Source organism: Bos indicus x Bos taurus, chromosome 16 (assembly GCF_003369695.1).
Source record: "Bos indicus x Bos taurus breed Angus x Brahman F1 hybrid chromosome 16, Bos_hybrid_MaternalHap_v2.0, whole genome shotgun sequence".
NCBI classification, from domain to species: Eukaryota; Metazoa; Chordata; class Mammalia; order Artiodactyla; family Bovidae; genus Bos; species Bos indicus x Bos taurus.
In genome coordinates, this window is record NC_040091.1 from 80,086,117 (window position 1) to 80,103,291 (window position 17,175).

General features: G+C 60.6%; 1 protein-coding gene and 1 long non-coding RNA gene across 2 annotated transcripts; one reads left to right on the plus strand and one right to left on the minus strand.

The window, feature by feature from the left end:
- Window positions 1-3,292: 3,292 nt before the first annotated feature.
- Window positions 3,293-6,365, plus strand: PHLDA3 (pleckstrin homology like domain family A member 3). The gene is made up of 2 exons (XM_027565907.1): window positions 3,293-3,960; window positions 5,123-6,365. Exon 1 carries the CDS (start codon window positions 3,550-3,552, stop codon window positions 3,919-3,921), a length of 372 nt encoding a protein of 123 aa, XP_027421708.1. The 5' UTR covers window positions 3,293-3,549; the 3' UTR covers window positions 3,922-3,960; window positions 5,123-6,365.
- Window positions 6,366-9,737: 3,372 nt separating this feature from the next.
- On the minus strand, window positions 9,738-15,275 carry LOC113907010. The gene is made up of 3 exons (XR_003515066.1): window positions 15,053-15,275; window positions 11,913-12,085; window positions 9,738-10,275 (listed from the first exon to the last, which is right to left on the minus strand). It is a non-coding gene; the product is annotated as an uncharacterized LOC113907010 (long non-coding RNA).
- Between the last annotated feature and the right edge of the window lie 1,900 nt (window positions 15,276-17,175).

The window sequence follows — 17,175 nt, forward strand, 5'->3', positions numbered from 1 at the left end:
GGGGGAGGGCTGGTGGGGAGGTCTGCGAGCTGAGAGGGGCAGCTCCCCGGGCTGCGTCACAGGCCGCAGGCTCTGAAGAGTTATGAGCAAAGGGGTGACTTGCGCTCCCTTCAGTCTAAGTTTGTCCGGCGTTAATACACATCTTCTTTGTAAATAAATTAATCATCAGTGCTTGTTCTATGGACTGAGCCTCATGATCAATGAGCACTAAAGTGAATTTACAATAAGATTAAGTAAATACTGTAGAAAACAGCAGAGATTTTACTCCCGGTTCCTCTCTGGCCCTGCTCTTGCCTCCAGCCCACCTCGTCCCATCTTCCTTTCCATTCCATTCCAGGCAGTCCCCTGGAGTGGACTGGATGCCTGCAGCTCAGGGCATCTCTAGGGCACTGGTCCCGGGACCGTTTTGTAGTCCAGCCCATTGCAGCTGCTGCAGACGGATGGACGAAGGGAGCAGACCAGCTTCCCTGGGGGAGTGGGTGCCTACGGAGGGTAGAAGGCTGGCACACGGGGACGTTCTGTGCAGCAGTCCTGCGTCGGGTCAGGTACAGAACTGAGGGAGTGCGACCAGGACCCAGCCAGGCCCCGGCCAGGCCCCAGCAGCTGAGCGCCAGCGCTGTGCCCAGGGCTGTGTTCCCTGGGGTGCTGTTCCCGGGGGCGGGGTCCAGATGCTCTGGCAGGCAGGGGCTGTCAGCACTAGCCCTTTGCCCCTCTGGAGCCGTCAGAGGCTCAAGTAATCCAGCTGGGGTCTGAACCTCTCCCAGATGGGGCCACCAGCAGAGATCAGCTCTGGGGAAAGATTTAGTGAGCCATCTCTCCTCATCCCTGACAGACCTGGAGGGCGGGACTCCCAGGTCCTGAGGATCTACGCAGGCCCCCGGGAGCTGTGGGCTGGGAACCGAGGCTTAGCTGCCAATGACCTGCCGTTTCCATGAGAGGGGACACCCTGCTGAGTTCCCTCCTGTGGCCCTCCCTTTACCCCAGTGCTCCTGTCTTTTTCCAGCCCACACTCCTGTGTCCAAAGGCCTGGCGCTTCTCCACCCAGTCAGCTGAAGAGGAGAGTGGGGGTGGCTAGTTCCCACCTAAAAGGAAAGCTGTGTCCCCAGATGCCGACACAGGGGTGGTCCTCTCAGCCACCAGAGTCTCGCCCAGTTTTGTCATTTAGAAGCTGTGTGACTTCATCTAGGTTGCTCCGCCTCTGATCTCATCGGTCAAGAGACTCAAACACATGTGAGGGTGCTCTGCAAACATTTAAAGCCCGCACGTTTGTGAAATCCCCTGGGTCTGGAGAGAGCACCAGTGTGTCCCAGGCCTGGAGAGGGAGGGGTGACCGACAGAAACCAGCTGGAGCAGAGCTGGTCTGGAGCTAGCTCACGATTCTAGATTATGCAGGTCTCAGCCGTCCTGGCGGGCGCCCCCAGGAGACGCCTATGCAGGACCGGGGTCAGGGCCTGGGCGGGGCCTGGGAGCCCCAGGAGGGTGTGGCCGGCAGACAGGCTGAGACCTGGGCTCCCTAAGGCCGGCCAAGGCCCTCACTTGAGCTCCCCCCTCTGCCGCCTCAAACATTACCAGTCTTGATGGCCTCTCTTCTCTCACGGCCAACCACGCCCTCTCTGGGAGGGTTGGGGGCTAGCTGGCCCACATGCGCATGTGGGCGTGTGCGGGCACGTCTCCTGTGGGCTGCAGAGCTGTGGGTGGGAACTGACAGCCCTGACCTGGATGCTGGGGGGGTGCCCCCCTCCCCTGGACACGCTCTGTTCCCGTTAGGCTCCGTGTCACTGGGCAGAAGGGTGCAAACACAAGATGTGGGCACAGCATCGTTGCTGCCTACTGCTATTCCCATAATGATCCACTGCTAACAAGGGTATGTATGAACAGGCTCTTAAGAGACGGGAATCCTGGGGGAACGGGCCAACATAGGGTAGCATGATGACCCGGGAGAGCCTAGACTAGTCTCAGGGTTCCCATCTTCTTTTGAAGTCAGTAAAAGTCGGGGAAGGAGTAATGACTTTTTTTCAATTAATTTTTTTGGGCAGCACCATGCAGGCAATGGCACCCCACTCCAGTACTCTTGCCTGGAAAATCCCATGGGCGGAGGAGCCTAGTGGGCTGCCGTCTATGGGGTCGCACAGAGTCCGACATGACTGAAGCGACTTAGCAGCAGCAGCAGCAGCAGCATGCACCTTGCGGAATCTTAATTCCCTGACAGAGGCCCCACAGCAGTGAAACCCTGGAGTCCTAAGGACTGGGCCGCCAGGGAATTCCCTGGAATATTTCTTGAGCCTCCTTCCTGTGCTGTCACAGATGTTATCTTGCTCATTAGAGTTCCCGGAGATCAAAGCCAGTTAACCCTCCTGCTTGACAGATGAGGAAATTGAAAGATAATGAAAGTGGGCAGGACACAGCCAAGGGGAGGAGTTGGGGTCGCAGAGCTGGACAGGGCTGAGAAGCAACCGCAAAGGTGGTGTCCGCGGGAGGCTCTCCAGGCGGCAGAGAGAGGGGAGCCTTCAGCTGAGTATGGGGGGGGGGTGGCCAACGGTGACCTGAACCTCGGAGAAGAGGCAACTGGCCCCGTCGGCCAGGCCTGGCTCCCCCAGGCCCAGGTCTAAGTGGGCGGAGCGCAGCTCTGTCAGGGGCGGTCCCAGGTCGGGTGCAGACCCGGTCCTTCCTCCTCCCCCGGGAGGGGAGGCTGAGGGGCCTCAGGCTCCTGCCTCCTAAACCACATGGGGATGGAGGCGGGCGCGGGAGGGTGGGCCATCCAAGCAGAGACCGCTGTGGGCAGCCTGTCTGGGGCCCCCACACGGAGAAATCTGCCCAAGGCGGGAGGAACCCAGCTTAGCCTGATCCCCCCTTGCCCACCCCCCCCCACCCCGCCCAAACCCCAGGACCGTCTTCATTTTTCTGATTGCGCAATGCCAAGGGGCAACTGGCCAAGCGAGGAGGAGGGTCAGTAGCTGGGGCAGGGTTCCCGTGGCCTGGGAAGCTCCAGCAGCTGTCTGGCAACCCCCCCACCCCCGGCGAGACTCAGCCGTGCCGGTGGGAGACCACGAAACAGGCCCCTCCCAAGCGGCTAGGCCTCTAGTCTAGACGACAACCCTTCCTTCCTCTTCCCACGCCCCGAGTCCAAGGCCTGGAGGTCCCCGGGAGCGGTGGACTAAAGGCCCGAAGGCCCGAGCGGTGGGACAGCAGCCCCCTCGGTCTCCGCCCCCGCCCACCCCCGCCCCACGCCCCAAACCCGCAGGGTGACCGCGCCCCGCCCCCGGGCGGGCCGGGCGCGCTGGAATGCGCGGCGGCGCAGGAGGCAAGGGGCGGGCACCGGACATGTGAGGGCACATCCCGCGAGCTGCCGCCCGGCGCGCAGACGGCCCAGGAAGGAGCGGGCGAGCGGGCTGCCGGGCTCGGGGGCTCTGGAGCCCGGGGCCGGGGCGGCGCGGCGCGGCGCGGCGGCCAGGGCCGAGGCGGGGCCCGACAGGCACCAGGCGCGCCGGCCTGGCGGCGGGGAGAGCCGGCGGGGCGCAGCGCGGCCTGGCCGCGGCACCGCGCGCTCCCATGACGGCGGCCGTGCTCCGGGAGGGCGTGCTGGAGAAGCGCAGCGGCGGGCTGCTGCAGCAGTGGAAACGCAAGCGCTGCGTGCTCACCGAGCGCGGGCTACAGCTCTTCGAGGCCAAGGGCGCGGGCGGCCGGCCCAAGGAGCTCAGCTTCGCCCGCATCAAGGCCGTGGAGTGCGTGGAAAGCACCGGCCGCCACACCTACTTCACGCTGGTGACCGAGGGCGGCGGCGAGATCGACTTCCGCTGCCCCCCGGAGGACCCGGGCTGGAACGCGCAGATCACCCTCGGCCTGGTCAAGTTCAAGAACCAGCAGGCCATCCAGACCGTGCGCGCCCGGCAGAGCCTCGGGGCCGGGGCGCTGGTGTCCTAGAGCGCGGGGGCGCGCCTGGCCTGCCCGAGGTCGTGCCAGGTGAGCTCCCGGGTCCGAGCCCCCCTCCTGTCTGGCCCTCCTGTCGCCTCTTTCCCCGCCGGAGGAAATGGGGGCCCCAACCTTTGAGCCCCCTCCAGGCTGGGCCGTCCGAGGGCCAGCGGGAAGGGAGAAACCTGGGGGAACGCCCAGGAGTCCAGCCTGGAGCTGAACGCCGGCCTCCCCCGGGCGCTGGCGGGCTGACTGTGACCTCCGTGTCCGAGAGGAGGGTGGGCCGGCAGCCTCCCGAGGCTGGCTCTGGCCTGACTCCGGGAGGAGGCTGGCGGACAGGCCGCGGGGCCTCCACCCCTGCCAGGGCGGGGCTCCTGGGCTGAGGGAGCGGGGTGGGGGTGGGGCAGAGAGGGCTGGGCTTGCCCCCACTTTCTGCTGGGATGACTGTCGCCCTCGAGTTGGAGCGTGGAATTGTGGCAGGAAGACTCCCTCAGCGGCAGGGTGCTCAGGGTTGGGACGGGAACCAAGAAGCCAGTAATCCCCAGGTGGGACTTTGGGGCGGGGGCTGGGCTGGACCTGGGACCCCCCCCTAAGGCCGAGCTGTTTGGGAATCCAGGAGATTTAGGAGGTTTCCAGGCAGGCCACTCCAGCCAGGGGAGGTGGGCCTGTCCACCTGCCCCTGGTGTCCAGCATGTGGGCTGGGCAGAGAAGGGGCCTGGAGGAAGGGCTGGGCCCTGGCGGTGGGTGGCTCGGGCCACAGTCTGTTGTCTGTGATGCCGTGATCTTCTGTGGGCCGTAGGGCAGGGGCAGGGGGCAGGCCTGTGGTCAGGAAAGCGGGGCAGGGACCAGGGCGGAACCAGAAGCCCTGGCTCACCCACCCAGGAGGAAGGGTCTAGTTTGTCTTTCAGGAAGGAAACTGACGTTACCCCCCGCCCCCCGAGCCCAGCCCACCCATTGATGGCCTCTCACTGCGGTGGGGAGCCCTATGCAGTGGGGGGCCCCGAGCTGCTGGCTGACAGGCAGACCCCGGGCCTTTGAGCTGGATCTCTTTTGCCCCTGGCCTCAGGGACCCGGAGGGAGCAGCTCCCTGCGGGGGTCACAGGTGGGTGTTCTGAAATGCGGGAGCAGGTCCGGGGACTCTGCACAAACAGCTCCTGTGGACACGCTCCCCACCACACCTGCTTCCGCCCTGATGGCTGTGCTTCCTCTCCAGCTTCTGGGCCCCCATCGGCTCTCGGAGCGTGACTGTGCTCCTGACTGTGCTCCGAGTGGCGAGGCTGCGGCTGCGGACACCCCCGTGGAGGAGGCGTTGGAGTCACGGGTCAGCGGGAGCCAGCAAGGAGGGGGACAGCCACGGAGAGCTGAGGATGAGGATTCGGCCCCGGGCGCTCAGGCTCTCAGGACGTGCCTGTCCCAGGCCCAGCCTCTGAGCTCCAGCAAAGCCCCGACCCGCTGCGGCCCTACTGTCTACTCTGCAGACTGTCCGACCCAGGCTTGGTGCTGTGCCTGCAGGAGGGCGGCCCCCGGGATCGCTGAGCCACCATCTTAGGACTTGAGAGGCCCGCCTGGGGACCACGAGACGAACCCCCCAGGCTCAGCTCTGGATTCACCGAGGCCCACTCTTGGGGTCGTCTGCTGCTTGGGTCCTTTTCGGGACCCCCACCCCTCCAGGCCCCTCTTTGCACACTTCTTCCCCCCTCCTGCCCATCTTCCCCGCACTGCCGTGCCAGGCCTGGAGGTGGTGGGGTGGGTAGAGGCTCAGCCATTACCATTTCACACCTGTCCCAGAATCTGATACCCTGCAGAGGGCAGTGACCACGCTGTTCTCCGAATGAGAGTCTTTCCCACAAAGACCTGGTATTGGGAACATCCCTCTCCTTGCCTCCACTTTCCCAAGGTAAACCCCATCCTGAAATCTCCAGCCTGGGGAGGCAGAGACCCTGCAATCCAGAGAACACAGCCTCAGAGGTGCTGGAGGAGGGACCCTGGGGCCTGCATAGGCCACTGTGGCCTCTGCTGTCCTCCTGGGAGGCAGCCGTGTCTCCCCAGTGGGGCTCGTCCCTTCGTCACTCACACACTTGGGCCTGCTCCACTGACATCACAAGTCTTCTCCACGTGATGGTTTAAAAGGAATCGTTTCAGCAGCAGAGAAATGGAGGTGGAGACAGCGCTACCCTGAGTGACACAGGGACGGCCCGTTGGCTGACCCACGTCCGGCCTGCCCTGTTGCCGTGTGGCGGCTTCAGAGTCCGATGGGGCAGGGAGGCCGAGTGTCCACCACAGGGGTCTGGAAGCCGCTTCCAGCCCTCTTGCTCCCCGCAGGCTCCTCCTCCCATCCGGTTACGACTCCTGTCCTTTGTCCCCGTCCCCCAGAGCCCTCTGCAGCTTCTCTTTTCTCCAATATGTGAACCTCATCTTACAATTGAATAAGAACTTAAGGTACAAAGACACTTTTACAGATGCCTCATTTGTGCTCATTAGGCTGTCCACCCAGCCCACGATGCAAATAAGCACCCCCGCCCGGGCTGGCTCTCGCTGTGATCAGTCGGTGGTGTCTGCCTTGAGCCTCGGGAGAGAGTGTGGAGGCCAACGGCTCTGTATGTGGGTGGAGGGCGAGAGACCTTGGTGTTGCCACTGCGTCCTGGACTCAAGCTATGTGAAAGGCTTGGCTTCATTCTACTGTAAAACAGCAGCTTCTAAGATAGATCCTGGCTTTTTCCAGCAAACCGAGGGAGGTGTCCAGACACTCAGAAATGGGAGTGTGTTTGTGAGCAGATGGGATCAGGGTGTGGGACATGCTTGTCTGGCAAACAAGCCTCTTGCAGGCAGGCCCTGGGGGAGTGGAGACAGAGCACCTGGTCTGAGCTGAGTCCAGGAGGCGAGCAGTGGCCGCTGTGCCCTCGAGGGGCAGGTGCCGTGGGGGGTGTCCTCAGCAGAGCTGATGGGGGGTCATCCTGGAAGGCTGGCTGTGCAGAGTAGTGAGGGGCATGGCCGGTGTCGGGGGAGCTTCAGCTCTTGGCCCTCTCTGCTTTTGGGGAACACCGCCCTGTCGGCTCCAAGTATCCTTTGGTTCCTGTCCAAGCCCACTTGGGCTGCTCCCTTTGCTAGGAGGTCCTGGCCCCTCTAAGGTTTGTGCTGTGGGTCCTGGCATGGAGTATGCTGGAGCAGCTGGTGGATGTCTGGAAAGGGAGAAGCACTAGGAACCCCAGAGCGGGTGGGGCTCAGACGTTCCTGGGGTGTCTGCTGGGGAAGAAGGCCCTCTCCTGGGATCAGGGGTACCCTCATGCTCTGCCGAGGGGGAGGAGCCTGGGCCCCGTGCCAACCCCCGGGAGTGCTCAGCTGCACTGCTGAACGGGGTCAGGGCCCCCCGGGGGCCCTGAGAGGCCCGGCTGTGCCCTGTCTACAGACAGGCACAGGGTGGAAAAACCTCGCTCACAGGAGGCCTGGGTGGGGCCTCGCCACTCTGCTTGCCCGGCCGCCCTGGCCTCATCCCTGCCAACCCCTGAGTCATCAGTGGGAAAGTAAGGCAGGGCGAGTTCTTGCAGGTGGGGGTGGGGGCCTCTGTTCAGGTGAGCAGGGTGGGGTGGAGGCTCAGACAGCCATCCTGTGGCGGGGACTCGGGGTGGCAGGCGGGAGCCTCCGGAAGCGGGGGTCTGCAGCAGGGGGAGCAGGCACTGTGCCCCGACCCGGAGGCCCTCTCCCAGAGCTGGGGGTGCAGAGGCACCTTGGCGGTGTGCCCACCAGGCCCAGTGCAGGGGCCCTGGCAGACCCTGGCCTGCCGTGCACCTTGCTGCAGTAGTCTGGGCTGCCCCTCCCAACTGCCAGAGTGTACCGCCTGGGACGCGGCTCACCCTCCCGACTGGAACCTTCCCTGGTGCCCAGAGGACGTCCCGGCTCCCAGGGGGTGTGCCCTCCACGGCCAGGCATCTCCTGTGTCCGTCCCCACGCCCGCAGCTGGGACCCCTGCACAGGACAGGCGGGGGCCCTTGTACCCTCACTGCCCCCCGCCCTGGGGACTCTCCCTGCTCTGTTCAGGCCTCAGAACCTCCCTGCTCCTCGGCCATGGCCCCCCGTCACCACTGGGGACGGCCACTCCCGCCCTTCTTGCGCGCCACTGAGTCCCTGGGACTCGGTAGGTGCCTCGTCATCTCGACGGTGACTGAGCTGACTGACTCCACGGGCCCACGTCAGCACAAGGGAGTCATCCAGCCACGGAGGCTGTGGATTCAGAAACAGGTTATGTGACCTGCTAGGCGTCCCAGCGGCTCACCGGTGGGTCCTGGATGTGTGCCCTGAGTCCATGCCAGACAAGCCCTTCTCGTAGGGTTAGCGGGCGAGTGGCCAGGGAGAGGGGCTCGCAGGCAGGTGGAGAGGGTGAGAGCAGAGGCTGGGGGCTGAGAAGGGGCATCGGGGGGCCTGTGTGGAGGGCACTCGCGGAGGGACCCTGCAGTCAGGCCTTGACACAGCACTGGGTCCAACTCCAGGAGGGGACCAGCAATGGGCCCCTGCACTTGGGAGGGTCTGCATGAGCTCGCAGGGCAGCCCTGGGCAGGACCCCCTGGGGCAGCAGAAGGGCCTGGGGCGGGGCAGTGCGCGTCCTGTGTTGGCTCGAATGCTCCGTCTCACGACCTGGGCACAGGGCCCGTCCTGAGGGTGAGGCCTGGGCTCTGCTGATGGACCCTGTGCTGCGTAGCCTGCTCCTGAGACCCACAGGCGGCCCACCTGCTGCCGGGGTGAGCGGGGACTCCCCTGGTTTCAGCACTGAAAGCTCTGTGTCCCCAGAATGCCGCAGGCCGTCAGTCACCCTCCTCCGCACTGCCCAGGGTCAGGAAGCCTGGCCCCCCGCTTTCCTGATTTCAGCTGTCAGGCCTGCCCTTGGCCCAGGGCCCCGGGAAGGGCCCCCACAGAGTCCTGGGCTGTGAGCTGCGGGGCAGGGGCCCAGGGCACTGCCACCCCCGATCCGGCCAGTGGGGCGTCCTGCATCCTCAGGACACACAGACTCCTGGCCGCAGGGAGGAGGGGGTGTCCCCAGGCTGCCCAGTCAACTCTGCCTCTGCTTCATCAGTGCTGAGCCCGCCCCCCTGATTCTGCCTCCCAGAGGTCAGGGAATGCAGGGGAGATGTGGCCGGGGCAGAGGTGCCAGGGCTGAGCAAGGTGAGTTGGTGCAGAGCGCGGGTGCGGCAGGAAGCACAGAGGAGGTGCTGACTTGGGGCCGCTGGCCTGGTCCCCGCTTCTTCCTCCAGGCAAGGGAGAGCCTGTTGCCAAGCTGCTGTTCTTACACATAATCCTTTATTTTATTACAGACATCCATTCATTGAGGCAACTGTGAAAGGATAGAAAATTATAAAGAAGGAAACAAACGTCACCTTGGTGTTTCCATCTTTCAGGGGTCATCTTTGTCAGCTTTTCGCTGTATTTCCCTCGACACTGACTCCTCTCTAAGTGTGTGTGATGCTTAACTGTCACCTGGTTTGCGCCACGCAGGGTCGCACTGTGGGTGCTCTGTGTCTTCATTTCTCACGTGTTGTCCGCTGCTATGAGACCGCGACAGGGAGCGCTTCTACTGCTGTTTGTTTGCCATCCAGCCCCTCCTCAGCTGGAAACCCCCACGCCCTTTAATGCTTATCTCTGTGTATAAGGATGCAAAGAACATTTGCCTATTTGAATCTCTCTGTGTCTCTGGATGTTTCTTTCTGAGAATATTGTTTTTTAATTTAAATTTTCTTTTTTTTTTTTAAATTGAAGTACTTGAAGTACACTTTTGAAGTGCATTCTCTTAAAAAATTACGTTTCAGGTGTAAAATATAGTGACTCACAATTTTCAAAAGTTATGCTCCATTCATAGTTTATTATGAAACATTGGCTCTATTCCTTATTGTGTGTGTATCCTTGTAGCTTATTTACTTTATGCATAATAGTTCAGTCCTCTTCATCGCCTACCCCTGGGTCAGCCCTGACTTCCTCCCGTTCTCTGTATCCGCGAGTCTGCTCCTTTTCTGTCATGTTTGCGAGTTTGTTGTATTTTCTAGACTCCACATGTAAGAGGCATCACACCGTATTCTTCAGGAGAATCCGTGCCGTGCCATGGCTTCATGAGAGCCGGGGAGTGTGGGCGTGCTCCTTGAGGAGGCTGGTGGTCGCAGAAGACAGAGATGGATGGTGGGGGCCGGGGCGCAGGAGGGATACGGGTGAGGGGCTGGTGCGGAAGCAGCGCTGTGGGCCGGGTCTGGAGCCCGACCCGAGCCGGCGTACGGGCGGCAGCTGAAGCCTGAGCCCTGATCACAGCCCTGAGTGCGAACCCCGACCGTGTCTGCTTGCTGACATGGTCTGCCTCCTGGATCGCTGTGAGTCGTGTGGAGAGAGCGCCTGTAAAAGGGACAGCACTTGGGGTGCACAGGCCATCTGCGGGCACAGCCCCGGGTCACTCTCCACCAGCACTGCTAACCAGGCCCCTCTCCAGAGGCCCAGAGCCCTGCGAGCTCACACACACACGCACGCACACACACACAGGCACTCACCTGCACGTACACACGCACACACGTGCACAAGCATGTGCACACACACGCAGACACACACGTGCTCAAGCATGTGCACACACACAGACACACACGGGGACGCCCCTCGGCTCTGGCTTCCTGCTGACCCCTGTGCTCTCCCTGAGCCCCCTGCTCCTTCAAAACTCAGCTCGGGAGCGCCGCTGGTGGGCAGACCCCGTGCAGCCCCGCCGGTGTCTGCCTCTGAGGGGCTCGTGTGCATGCTGCTTCTCAAGAGTGACTGGCCTAGAGACTGGACGGATGTCTCGCCCACACAGTGAGGGCTCCTGAAGGCCTGAGCGTCCGTCTTGCTCGCTGCCTCTGCTCATCCTAGCTCCTTTTTAAGTTTTATTATCTCTTTATTTTTAAATGTTTTTGTTTTTTGCTCATGTTATGTGGCCTGTGGGATCCTGGTTCCCTGACCAAGAATCAAACCTATGCCCCCTGCATTGGGAGCCTGGACTCTTAACCGCTGGACCGCCAGTGACGTCCCTCTTCCAGCCTGCTTTTGAAGGAAACGCTGTGTTGGGCAGGTCCGTGTCGCAGGACTGAGCGTGGCCAACAAGCTGGTCCCAGCGACAATCATGTACGTTTGGAAGCAGGTCCCTCGTGGTTGGACCTTCAGACAAGAGCCCCTCCTGGCCGACATCCTGACCGCTGTCCTGCGATGCCCTGGGGCAGAGGCCCACCAGGCACGTCCAGGCCTCCAGCCCTTGGGGACTGAGACGACACCTGGCCTTGCTGCTGTGGCCATCCCCACGTGAAGCAGACAGGCCGGCCTCATGCATGCCCACCACGGCATCTCCCTGAGGGCTCCCCTTCCCTGGCGCCCCTGTGGGAGGCCCAGGCTGTGTGGGGGGCATCCAGCTGCAGCGCGGGGCTCTCCTTGTCCCCGAGAACAGCATCTCCCCGCAGCACGGGCGTGGCAGTCCCCCAGAGGGAGAGGCTGTCACCCCCACCAGCCCACCCTGCCCATGGGGACCGCTGCGTCACAGGCCTGTCCTGCGGACACAACCCCATCCAGGCTGATGGTCCCTGGCCTGGGCCTGCACTCACAGGTATGATGCAGGCAATCAGCCCCAGCATCGTTTACTGGGGGACTTAAAATGGTCCACCCTGCCTCCAGCCAGGACGGGGCCAGGTGTGCCTGGGGAGGACCCCAGCAGGACCCCCGGGCACTCGGGCCTTCGCTTCAGTTGTTACCAGCACCCAAGAGGCCTTTGTTCAGAGCTGGACTCTGCCGGCGCTGGGAAGGCGCACCCAGCACAGCCTGTTTACCCAGCTCCTCCTCAGCAGACGGTGGGTGTCTGGGGGGCGGGCCTGTTTATCTTTGGCAGAGACTAAATCCTGGATGAACGGCCGGGTGAGGCCAGAGGCTTCCAGCTGTCCAGTCACCCCTCTCCACCTCTCCCGACGCTGGATCCCCTGAGAAAGTTACAGTGGTTCAAGGGCTGTTAGGATATCGCTCACCTTGGGGACCGTGGTCACTAGTCTTCAAGGAACTGGACTGGGAGGGGAGGCCGCTCACTGGGCGGGGACCAGACTGACGGCTTCCCAGCTGTGTGCAGGTGCGCAGCGTCACGGGGTCCCGTCCCTGCCACCTCGTTTGGTCTCCCACCGCTGGGAGCAGAGAGGATCTGTCTCTGCAGAGAGAGAAATGGAGACTCAGAGACACTGGTCGCTTGCTCAAAGTCACACAGTGCTGACCTGCTGTGGGGTCTGCACCCAGGTCTGTGAGCCTGGAACTGGCCGGGACGAGGCTGGGAGGCCTGGGGGCCCGCAGGAGGGACTGCGATGGGTGTTGTGAGGTGGGCCCAAGCAAAGGTTTGGGCGTTTATGCCCCTGCCTGGGAGACTTGGGGTGGTGGTGGGGCTGTCATTGGGTTTTACTGAAGGCTGATGAGGGCAGGGCTCTGCTGGGTGTGTGGGAAAAACTAAATAATTCAGTAATAAAGCAGGAAGGCTGCATTAATTGCCTGGAGCCTTGTGGGGTGGACACACGTGCTGAGCCCTGGCCCCAGCCTTGTGGGCTGGTCTGGGGTGTGAGGCGGCCGTGGGCCCTGACCTGCCCCGCCAGCGCCCGAGAAAAAGATGAGAGTCCCAGAGAGGCTCCTCATGGAACAGACAGCCGGTGGACCGCAGCTCCTGAGCCCCCTCGCCAGCTCCTTCCCCCTGGGCCCTGGGGGTGGTTGGAAGTTCAGCTCTCTGGTGGACCAGGCTGGCCGCTCACCCTCGGGCCCAGTGCTTGGTGGGTCACCTGGAGGTCTTGGAGGCAGGGTGGCACCGGGCAGCAAGCTGGGGGCCGGGAGCTGGCTCTTGGTGGGGCTTGAGGGGGCCTCCTTTGACCCGAATTGGGGGAGATGCTGAGCATCCAGCCCTCCCCGTTGGCCCTCGCCGTGGCCTTGGGCGCAGAGGGTGCTCTGCAGATGAGGAAGCAGAGCTCAGAGAGGCCACCCTGGGATCCACCCCAGTGCCGGCGTGGGGACAGGACTTGGGCTGCATGTCTGAGTGTGTCCAGAGGCTGCCAGAGGGTGGGGCCGGAGTCCCAGGGCACTCCTGTCCCACCCACGCTCACCTCTGTCCCCTTCCCTGACACCCCCACCCCCCAGGGTCCGCCTCTGGGGCCCAGCTGAGCCTGCAGCACCTCGAGGAGTGGCCAGGGCCCCAGCCAGACGGCTGCGTTTACTCAGCTTTTCCTTGACATTCTACACACGCGAGCACTTGGCCGGTGCCCGGAATGCTGTTTATTGGAACAGTCTGTCTTTCGGGGCGCCTGCATCAATTGCCCCATTGTCCCTTCCTTTCCTGGACGTCTCAGGCTGGGGAGACCAGCGTCAGGGAGGGAGGTGCCCCTGCTGCCCTGGTGTGCAGGCACCACGGAGGTGCCAGGGCTGGGTGGGCGGCAGCGGCCTCGGGTCTCTTCTGGCCTAGTCACTTTTCTCTGTTGTGTTCTCAGGTCCCAGCGGAGCAACCAGGGGAGGGGAGAGCCCACCGTGCAGGCGATCAGGTGCTTCGTGAAGGGAGTGCCATTCCCAGTCCAGGGCCAGGGCTCAGCCCCGCGCTGCCCCCAGTAGCTGCGTGGCCTTGGGCAATTCAGCGTCCGCTCTGGGCCAGCTCCGAATCCAGGCTCTGCCCCTCACTGGTCAGGTGCCAGTTGTTTGCCCTGATGAGCCTCAGTTTCTTGATCCATAAAATGGGCTGAATAACAGTCACTCCTCATTGTCTGTATTTGCAAATCGGCCCACTTGCTAAAATGTATGTATCACCCCTGATCAGCACTTGTCGGGCTTTTGTGCCAGGTGGGTGAGAACTGTGAGACCCCTGCAGGCCGCGCTGCCAGCAGAGCTTCAGTGAGGTGGCAGCTGCCTCTGGTTTCCATCTCATGCTGCAAACAAGCGGTCGGTGCCACGCTTCTTGCGTATTTGTGCTTTTGCGGGTGACTCCAGCGTTTGAGATGGCCCCCGAAGTTGGTGCTGCAGGGCTGTCTGCTGTCCTGAGCGTGAAGAAGCTGGGACACGGTTGATGGAGAAAATACATGTTAGATGAGCTTCGTTTGGGTGTGAGTTCTCAGGCTGTTGGCCCCGAGTTCAACGTCAATGAGCCAACGGCATGTATCAGATAAGGTGTCTGTAAACAGACACGCGTGAAGAAGGGCTGTAGCGACAGGCTGGAGCCCTGGGACCCCGGCCCCGTGTCCCGTATGCCGAGGCTCTGGGTTTGCCGGGTCACATTGTCTGATGATGAAACAGAGCCTTGAATGATGAGTCAGCGACACTCGTCACACAGGCTCCGGAGGCTCTGAAGTTCAACTGTGTGCAGCTGGCCGGTAGCTCTGGTGGATTTTACTGGTCCATGATGCCTGGGTCCACAGGTCTGTCTCCTGACCCCTCAGCCTCATGAGGGTCACGTGCCCCCCAAAGTGCACACAGGGCGTCACGGCCAGACTGGCTGGGGCCTGGGGCATCTGGCCCGCACTCGCTCTGCCTGGTCCCCTGTGAGGCTCTCAGAGCCCTGGACACCCGCGCTCTTCGGATGTCTCCTCAGGAGGCTGGAGAGGCCCAATCCCAGCTCACAGGTGAGCTTTGAGTCCAGGGGCTGCATGAGCTGGCTGGGGCTCGCTCCTTTTGAGAACCGCACCTGCTCACTCTGGGGAGATGAGGGCTTCGGGGTCCCCGGGGAACCCTAAAGACAGCCACTCCCGCATGGGGCAGGCGGTAGGGCTCACGGCTTAGCCGTCCACCCACTGACCCTGCCCCTTGCCGGCCAGCTGTGGGCCGAGTCGCCAGCCCCCTCCCGTGGCACAGCTGCCTTCCTCCATCTGCCTCACGTCCTCTCATGAGTTTAATCTGGTCAAATTAAGAGTCTTTACATAAGTGGACTCTGTAAACACTTTTCAGAACTGAGCCAGAATCGTGTGTGGTGAACAGCATTCCCTTTTCCTGGCACTTTGGTTTCCTCCGACGCTAAGGTTCTCCCTGTTTGCCTATGTGTCCACGACGCAGTGAGCCTCCGTTTTTCCCGTTGGCAGAGAGTGCTCAGGCCATCGGAACACAGAGTCCCTTCCTCCCCTCCCCCTTCCTTTCCTTCCACCCCCCGCACCCCGACTCTAACCTGCGCAGGTCCTGCTGGACCTGGGAACCTTCTTTCTCACTGTCCGGGAATTCCCTCCACCTCTGCCTGGCACACAGCCCTCCCCTTCTGCAGGATGTTCATTCAGTGAAACCCAGGCTCCAGAAGCTTCTTGAGAAAAGAGACACAAGACTCTGAAGCTTCATGTATTTAAAAATATCTACACATGAAAAGATGCTCAACATCGCTCACAATTAGAGGAATGCAAATGAAAACTACAATGAGATGTCACCTCACAGCAGTCAGAATGGCCATCACCAAAGTCTACAGACAAATGCTGGAGAGCTCACAATTAGAGGAATGCAAATGAAAACTACAATGAGATGTCACCTCACAGCAGTCAGAACGGCCATCACCAAAGTCTACAGACAAATGCTGGAGAGGGTGTGGAGAAAGGGAACGCTCTAGCACCGTTGGTGACAACGTAAATTGATACAGCCACTATGGAAGACGGCATGGAGCTTCCTTAAAAACTAGGAATAAAACCACCATCAGTTCAGTTTAGTCGCTCAGCCGTGTCTGCCTCTTTGCGACCCCGTGAATCCCACTCCCAGGCCTCCCTGTCCGTCACCAACTCCCACCACATGACCCAGCAATCCCACTCCCAGGCATGTACCCCGAGGAAACCGAGACTGAAAGAGACGCACGTGCCCCATTGTTCACTGCAGCGCTGTTTACAGTAACTAGAACATGAAGCAACCTAGATGTCCATCGGCAGACGGATGGATAAAGAAGTTATGGTATATATACACAATGGAATATTACTCAGCCAGAAAAAGAACATATTGAGTTAGTCCTGATGAGGAGGATGAACCTAGAAGCTATTATACAGAGTGAAGTGAGTCAGAAAGAGAAAGATAAATATTATATTCTAACACATATATATATGGAATCTAGAAAAATGGTACTGAAGAATTTATTTACAGGGCAGCAAAGGAGAAACAGACATCTAGAATAGACTTATGGACATGGGGAGGGGGAGGAGAGGGTGAGATGTATGGAGAGAGTAACATGGAAACTTACATTAGCGTACGTAAAATAGACAGCCAACAGGAATTTGCTGTGTGGCTCAGGAAACTCAAACAGGGGCTCTGTATCAACCTAGAGGGGTGGGGTGGGAGGGAGATGGGAGGGAGGTTCAAAAGGGAGGGGACATATGTATACTTATGGCTGATTCATGTTGGGGTTTGACAGAAAACAGCCAAATTCTGTAAAGCAATTATCCTTCAAAAAAAAAAAAAAAAAACCTTTCCTCCACCCTCACGGTCAGTTGACAGTTTGGCATCTTGGTCTTTCTAGTTGGAAGTCATTGTCCCATAGGATTCTGAAGACATTTTCTCTTGTATTCTGGTTTCTGGCATTGCTACTGAGAAGCCTGAGGCTACTAAAGTTTTTGTGTGTGACCACATTTCTCCCTGGATTCTTTTGGGCCATGGGGTTGCTAAAGAGTCGGAGACGACTCAGGAACTAAAGAGCAACGTTTCTCTCTGGAGCTGGGCTCCCGGTCCTCAGGTTTTGGTGCTCGTGAGGCTGGGTGCTTGAGTCCTGGGAGGCCGGCGCAGGCTCTTTGGTAGCTGACTCATCGGCTCTCTGAGGCGCCAGGGCCCCCAGGTGTGAAGTGCTGGGTCCCCGAGGGCCCCTTAACTTCCTTATCTTCCCTGACCAGTTTCTCTCTGTGCTTTCTGGGAGATTCCTTCAGCCTCCCACCCCGCGCTTCTATGGAACGCCTTGTTGTTGCCATTGTATTGCTGATTTCTGAGAGCTCTTTTTATTTTCAGAATGTCCCTTTTCTTCTCTCTATAGCTTTCTCCCCGGTTCATGGACACGGTATCTCCTCTTTCTCTGTCAGTTTTGGAAGTTTTGCTCTGTTCCTTGCATTTTGTGCGTTCTCCGGACCATTTTGGGTGTGTCGTTCTCTTTCACAGTCGATGTTGTTGGAAAAAAGTTGCACAACATGGAAGTTTCAAGCTAAGTTTCCTTTGGGGCAAAATCAGGACTGGAGACAGCACTTTAGAGAGTTCTGAGAAACTGCTCCGAGGAGGCGAGGGGAGGAGCCAGGTTATAGGGAGTTTTGCAATAAAGGGCAGGTAGTCTGAACATCAAAA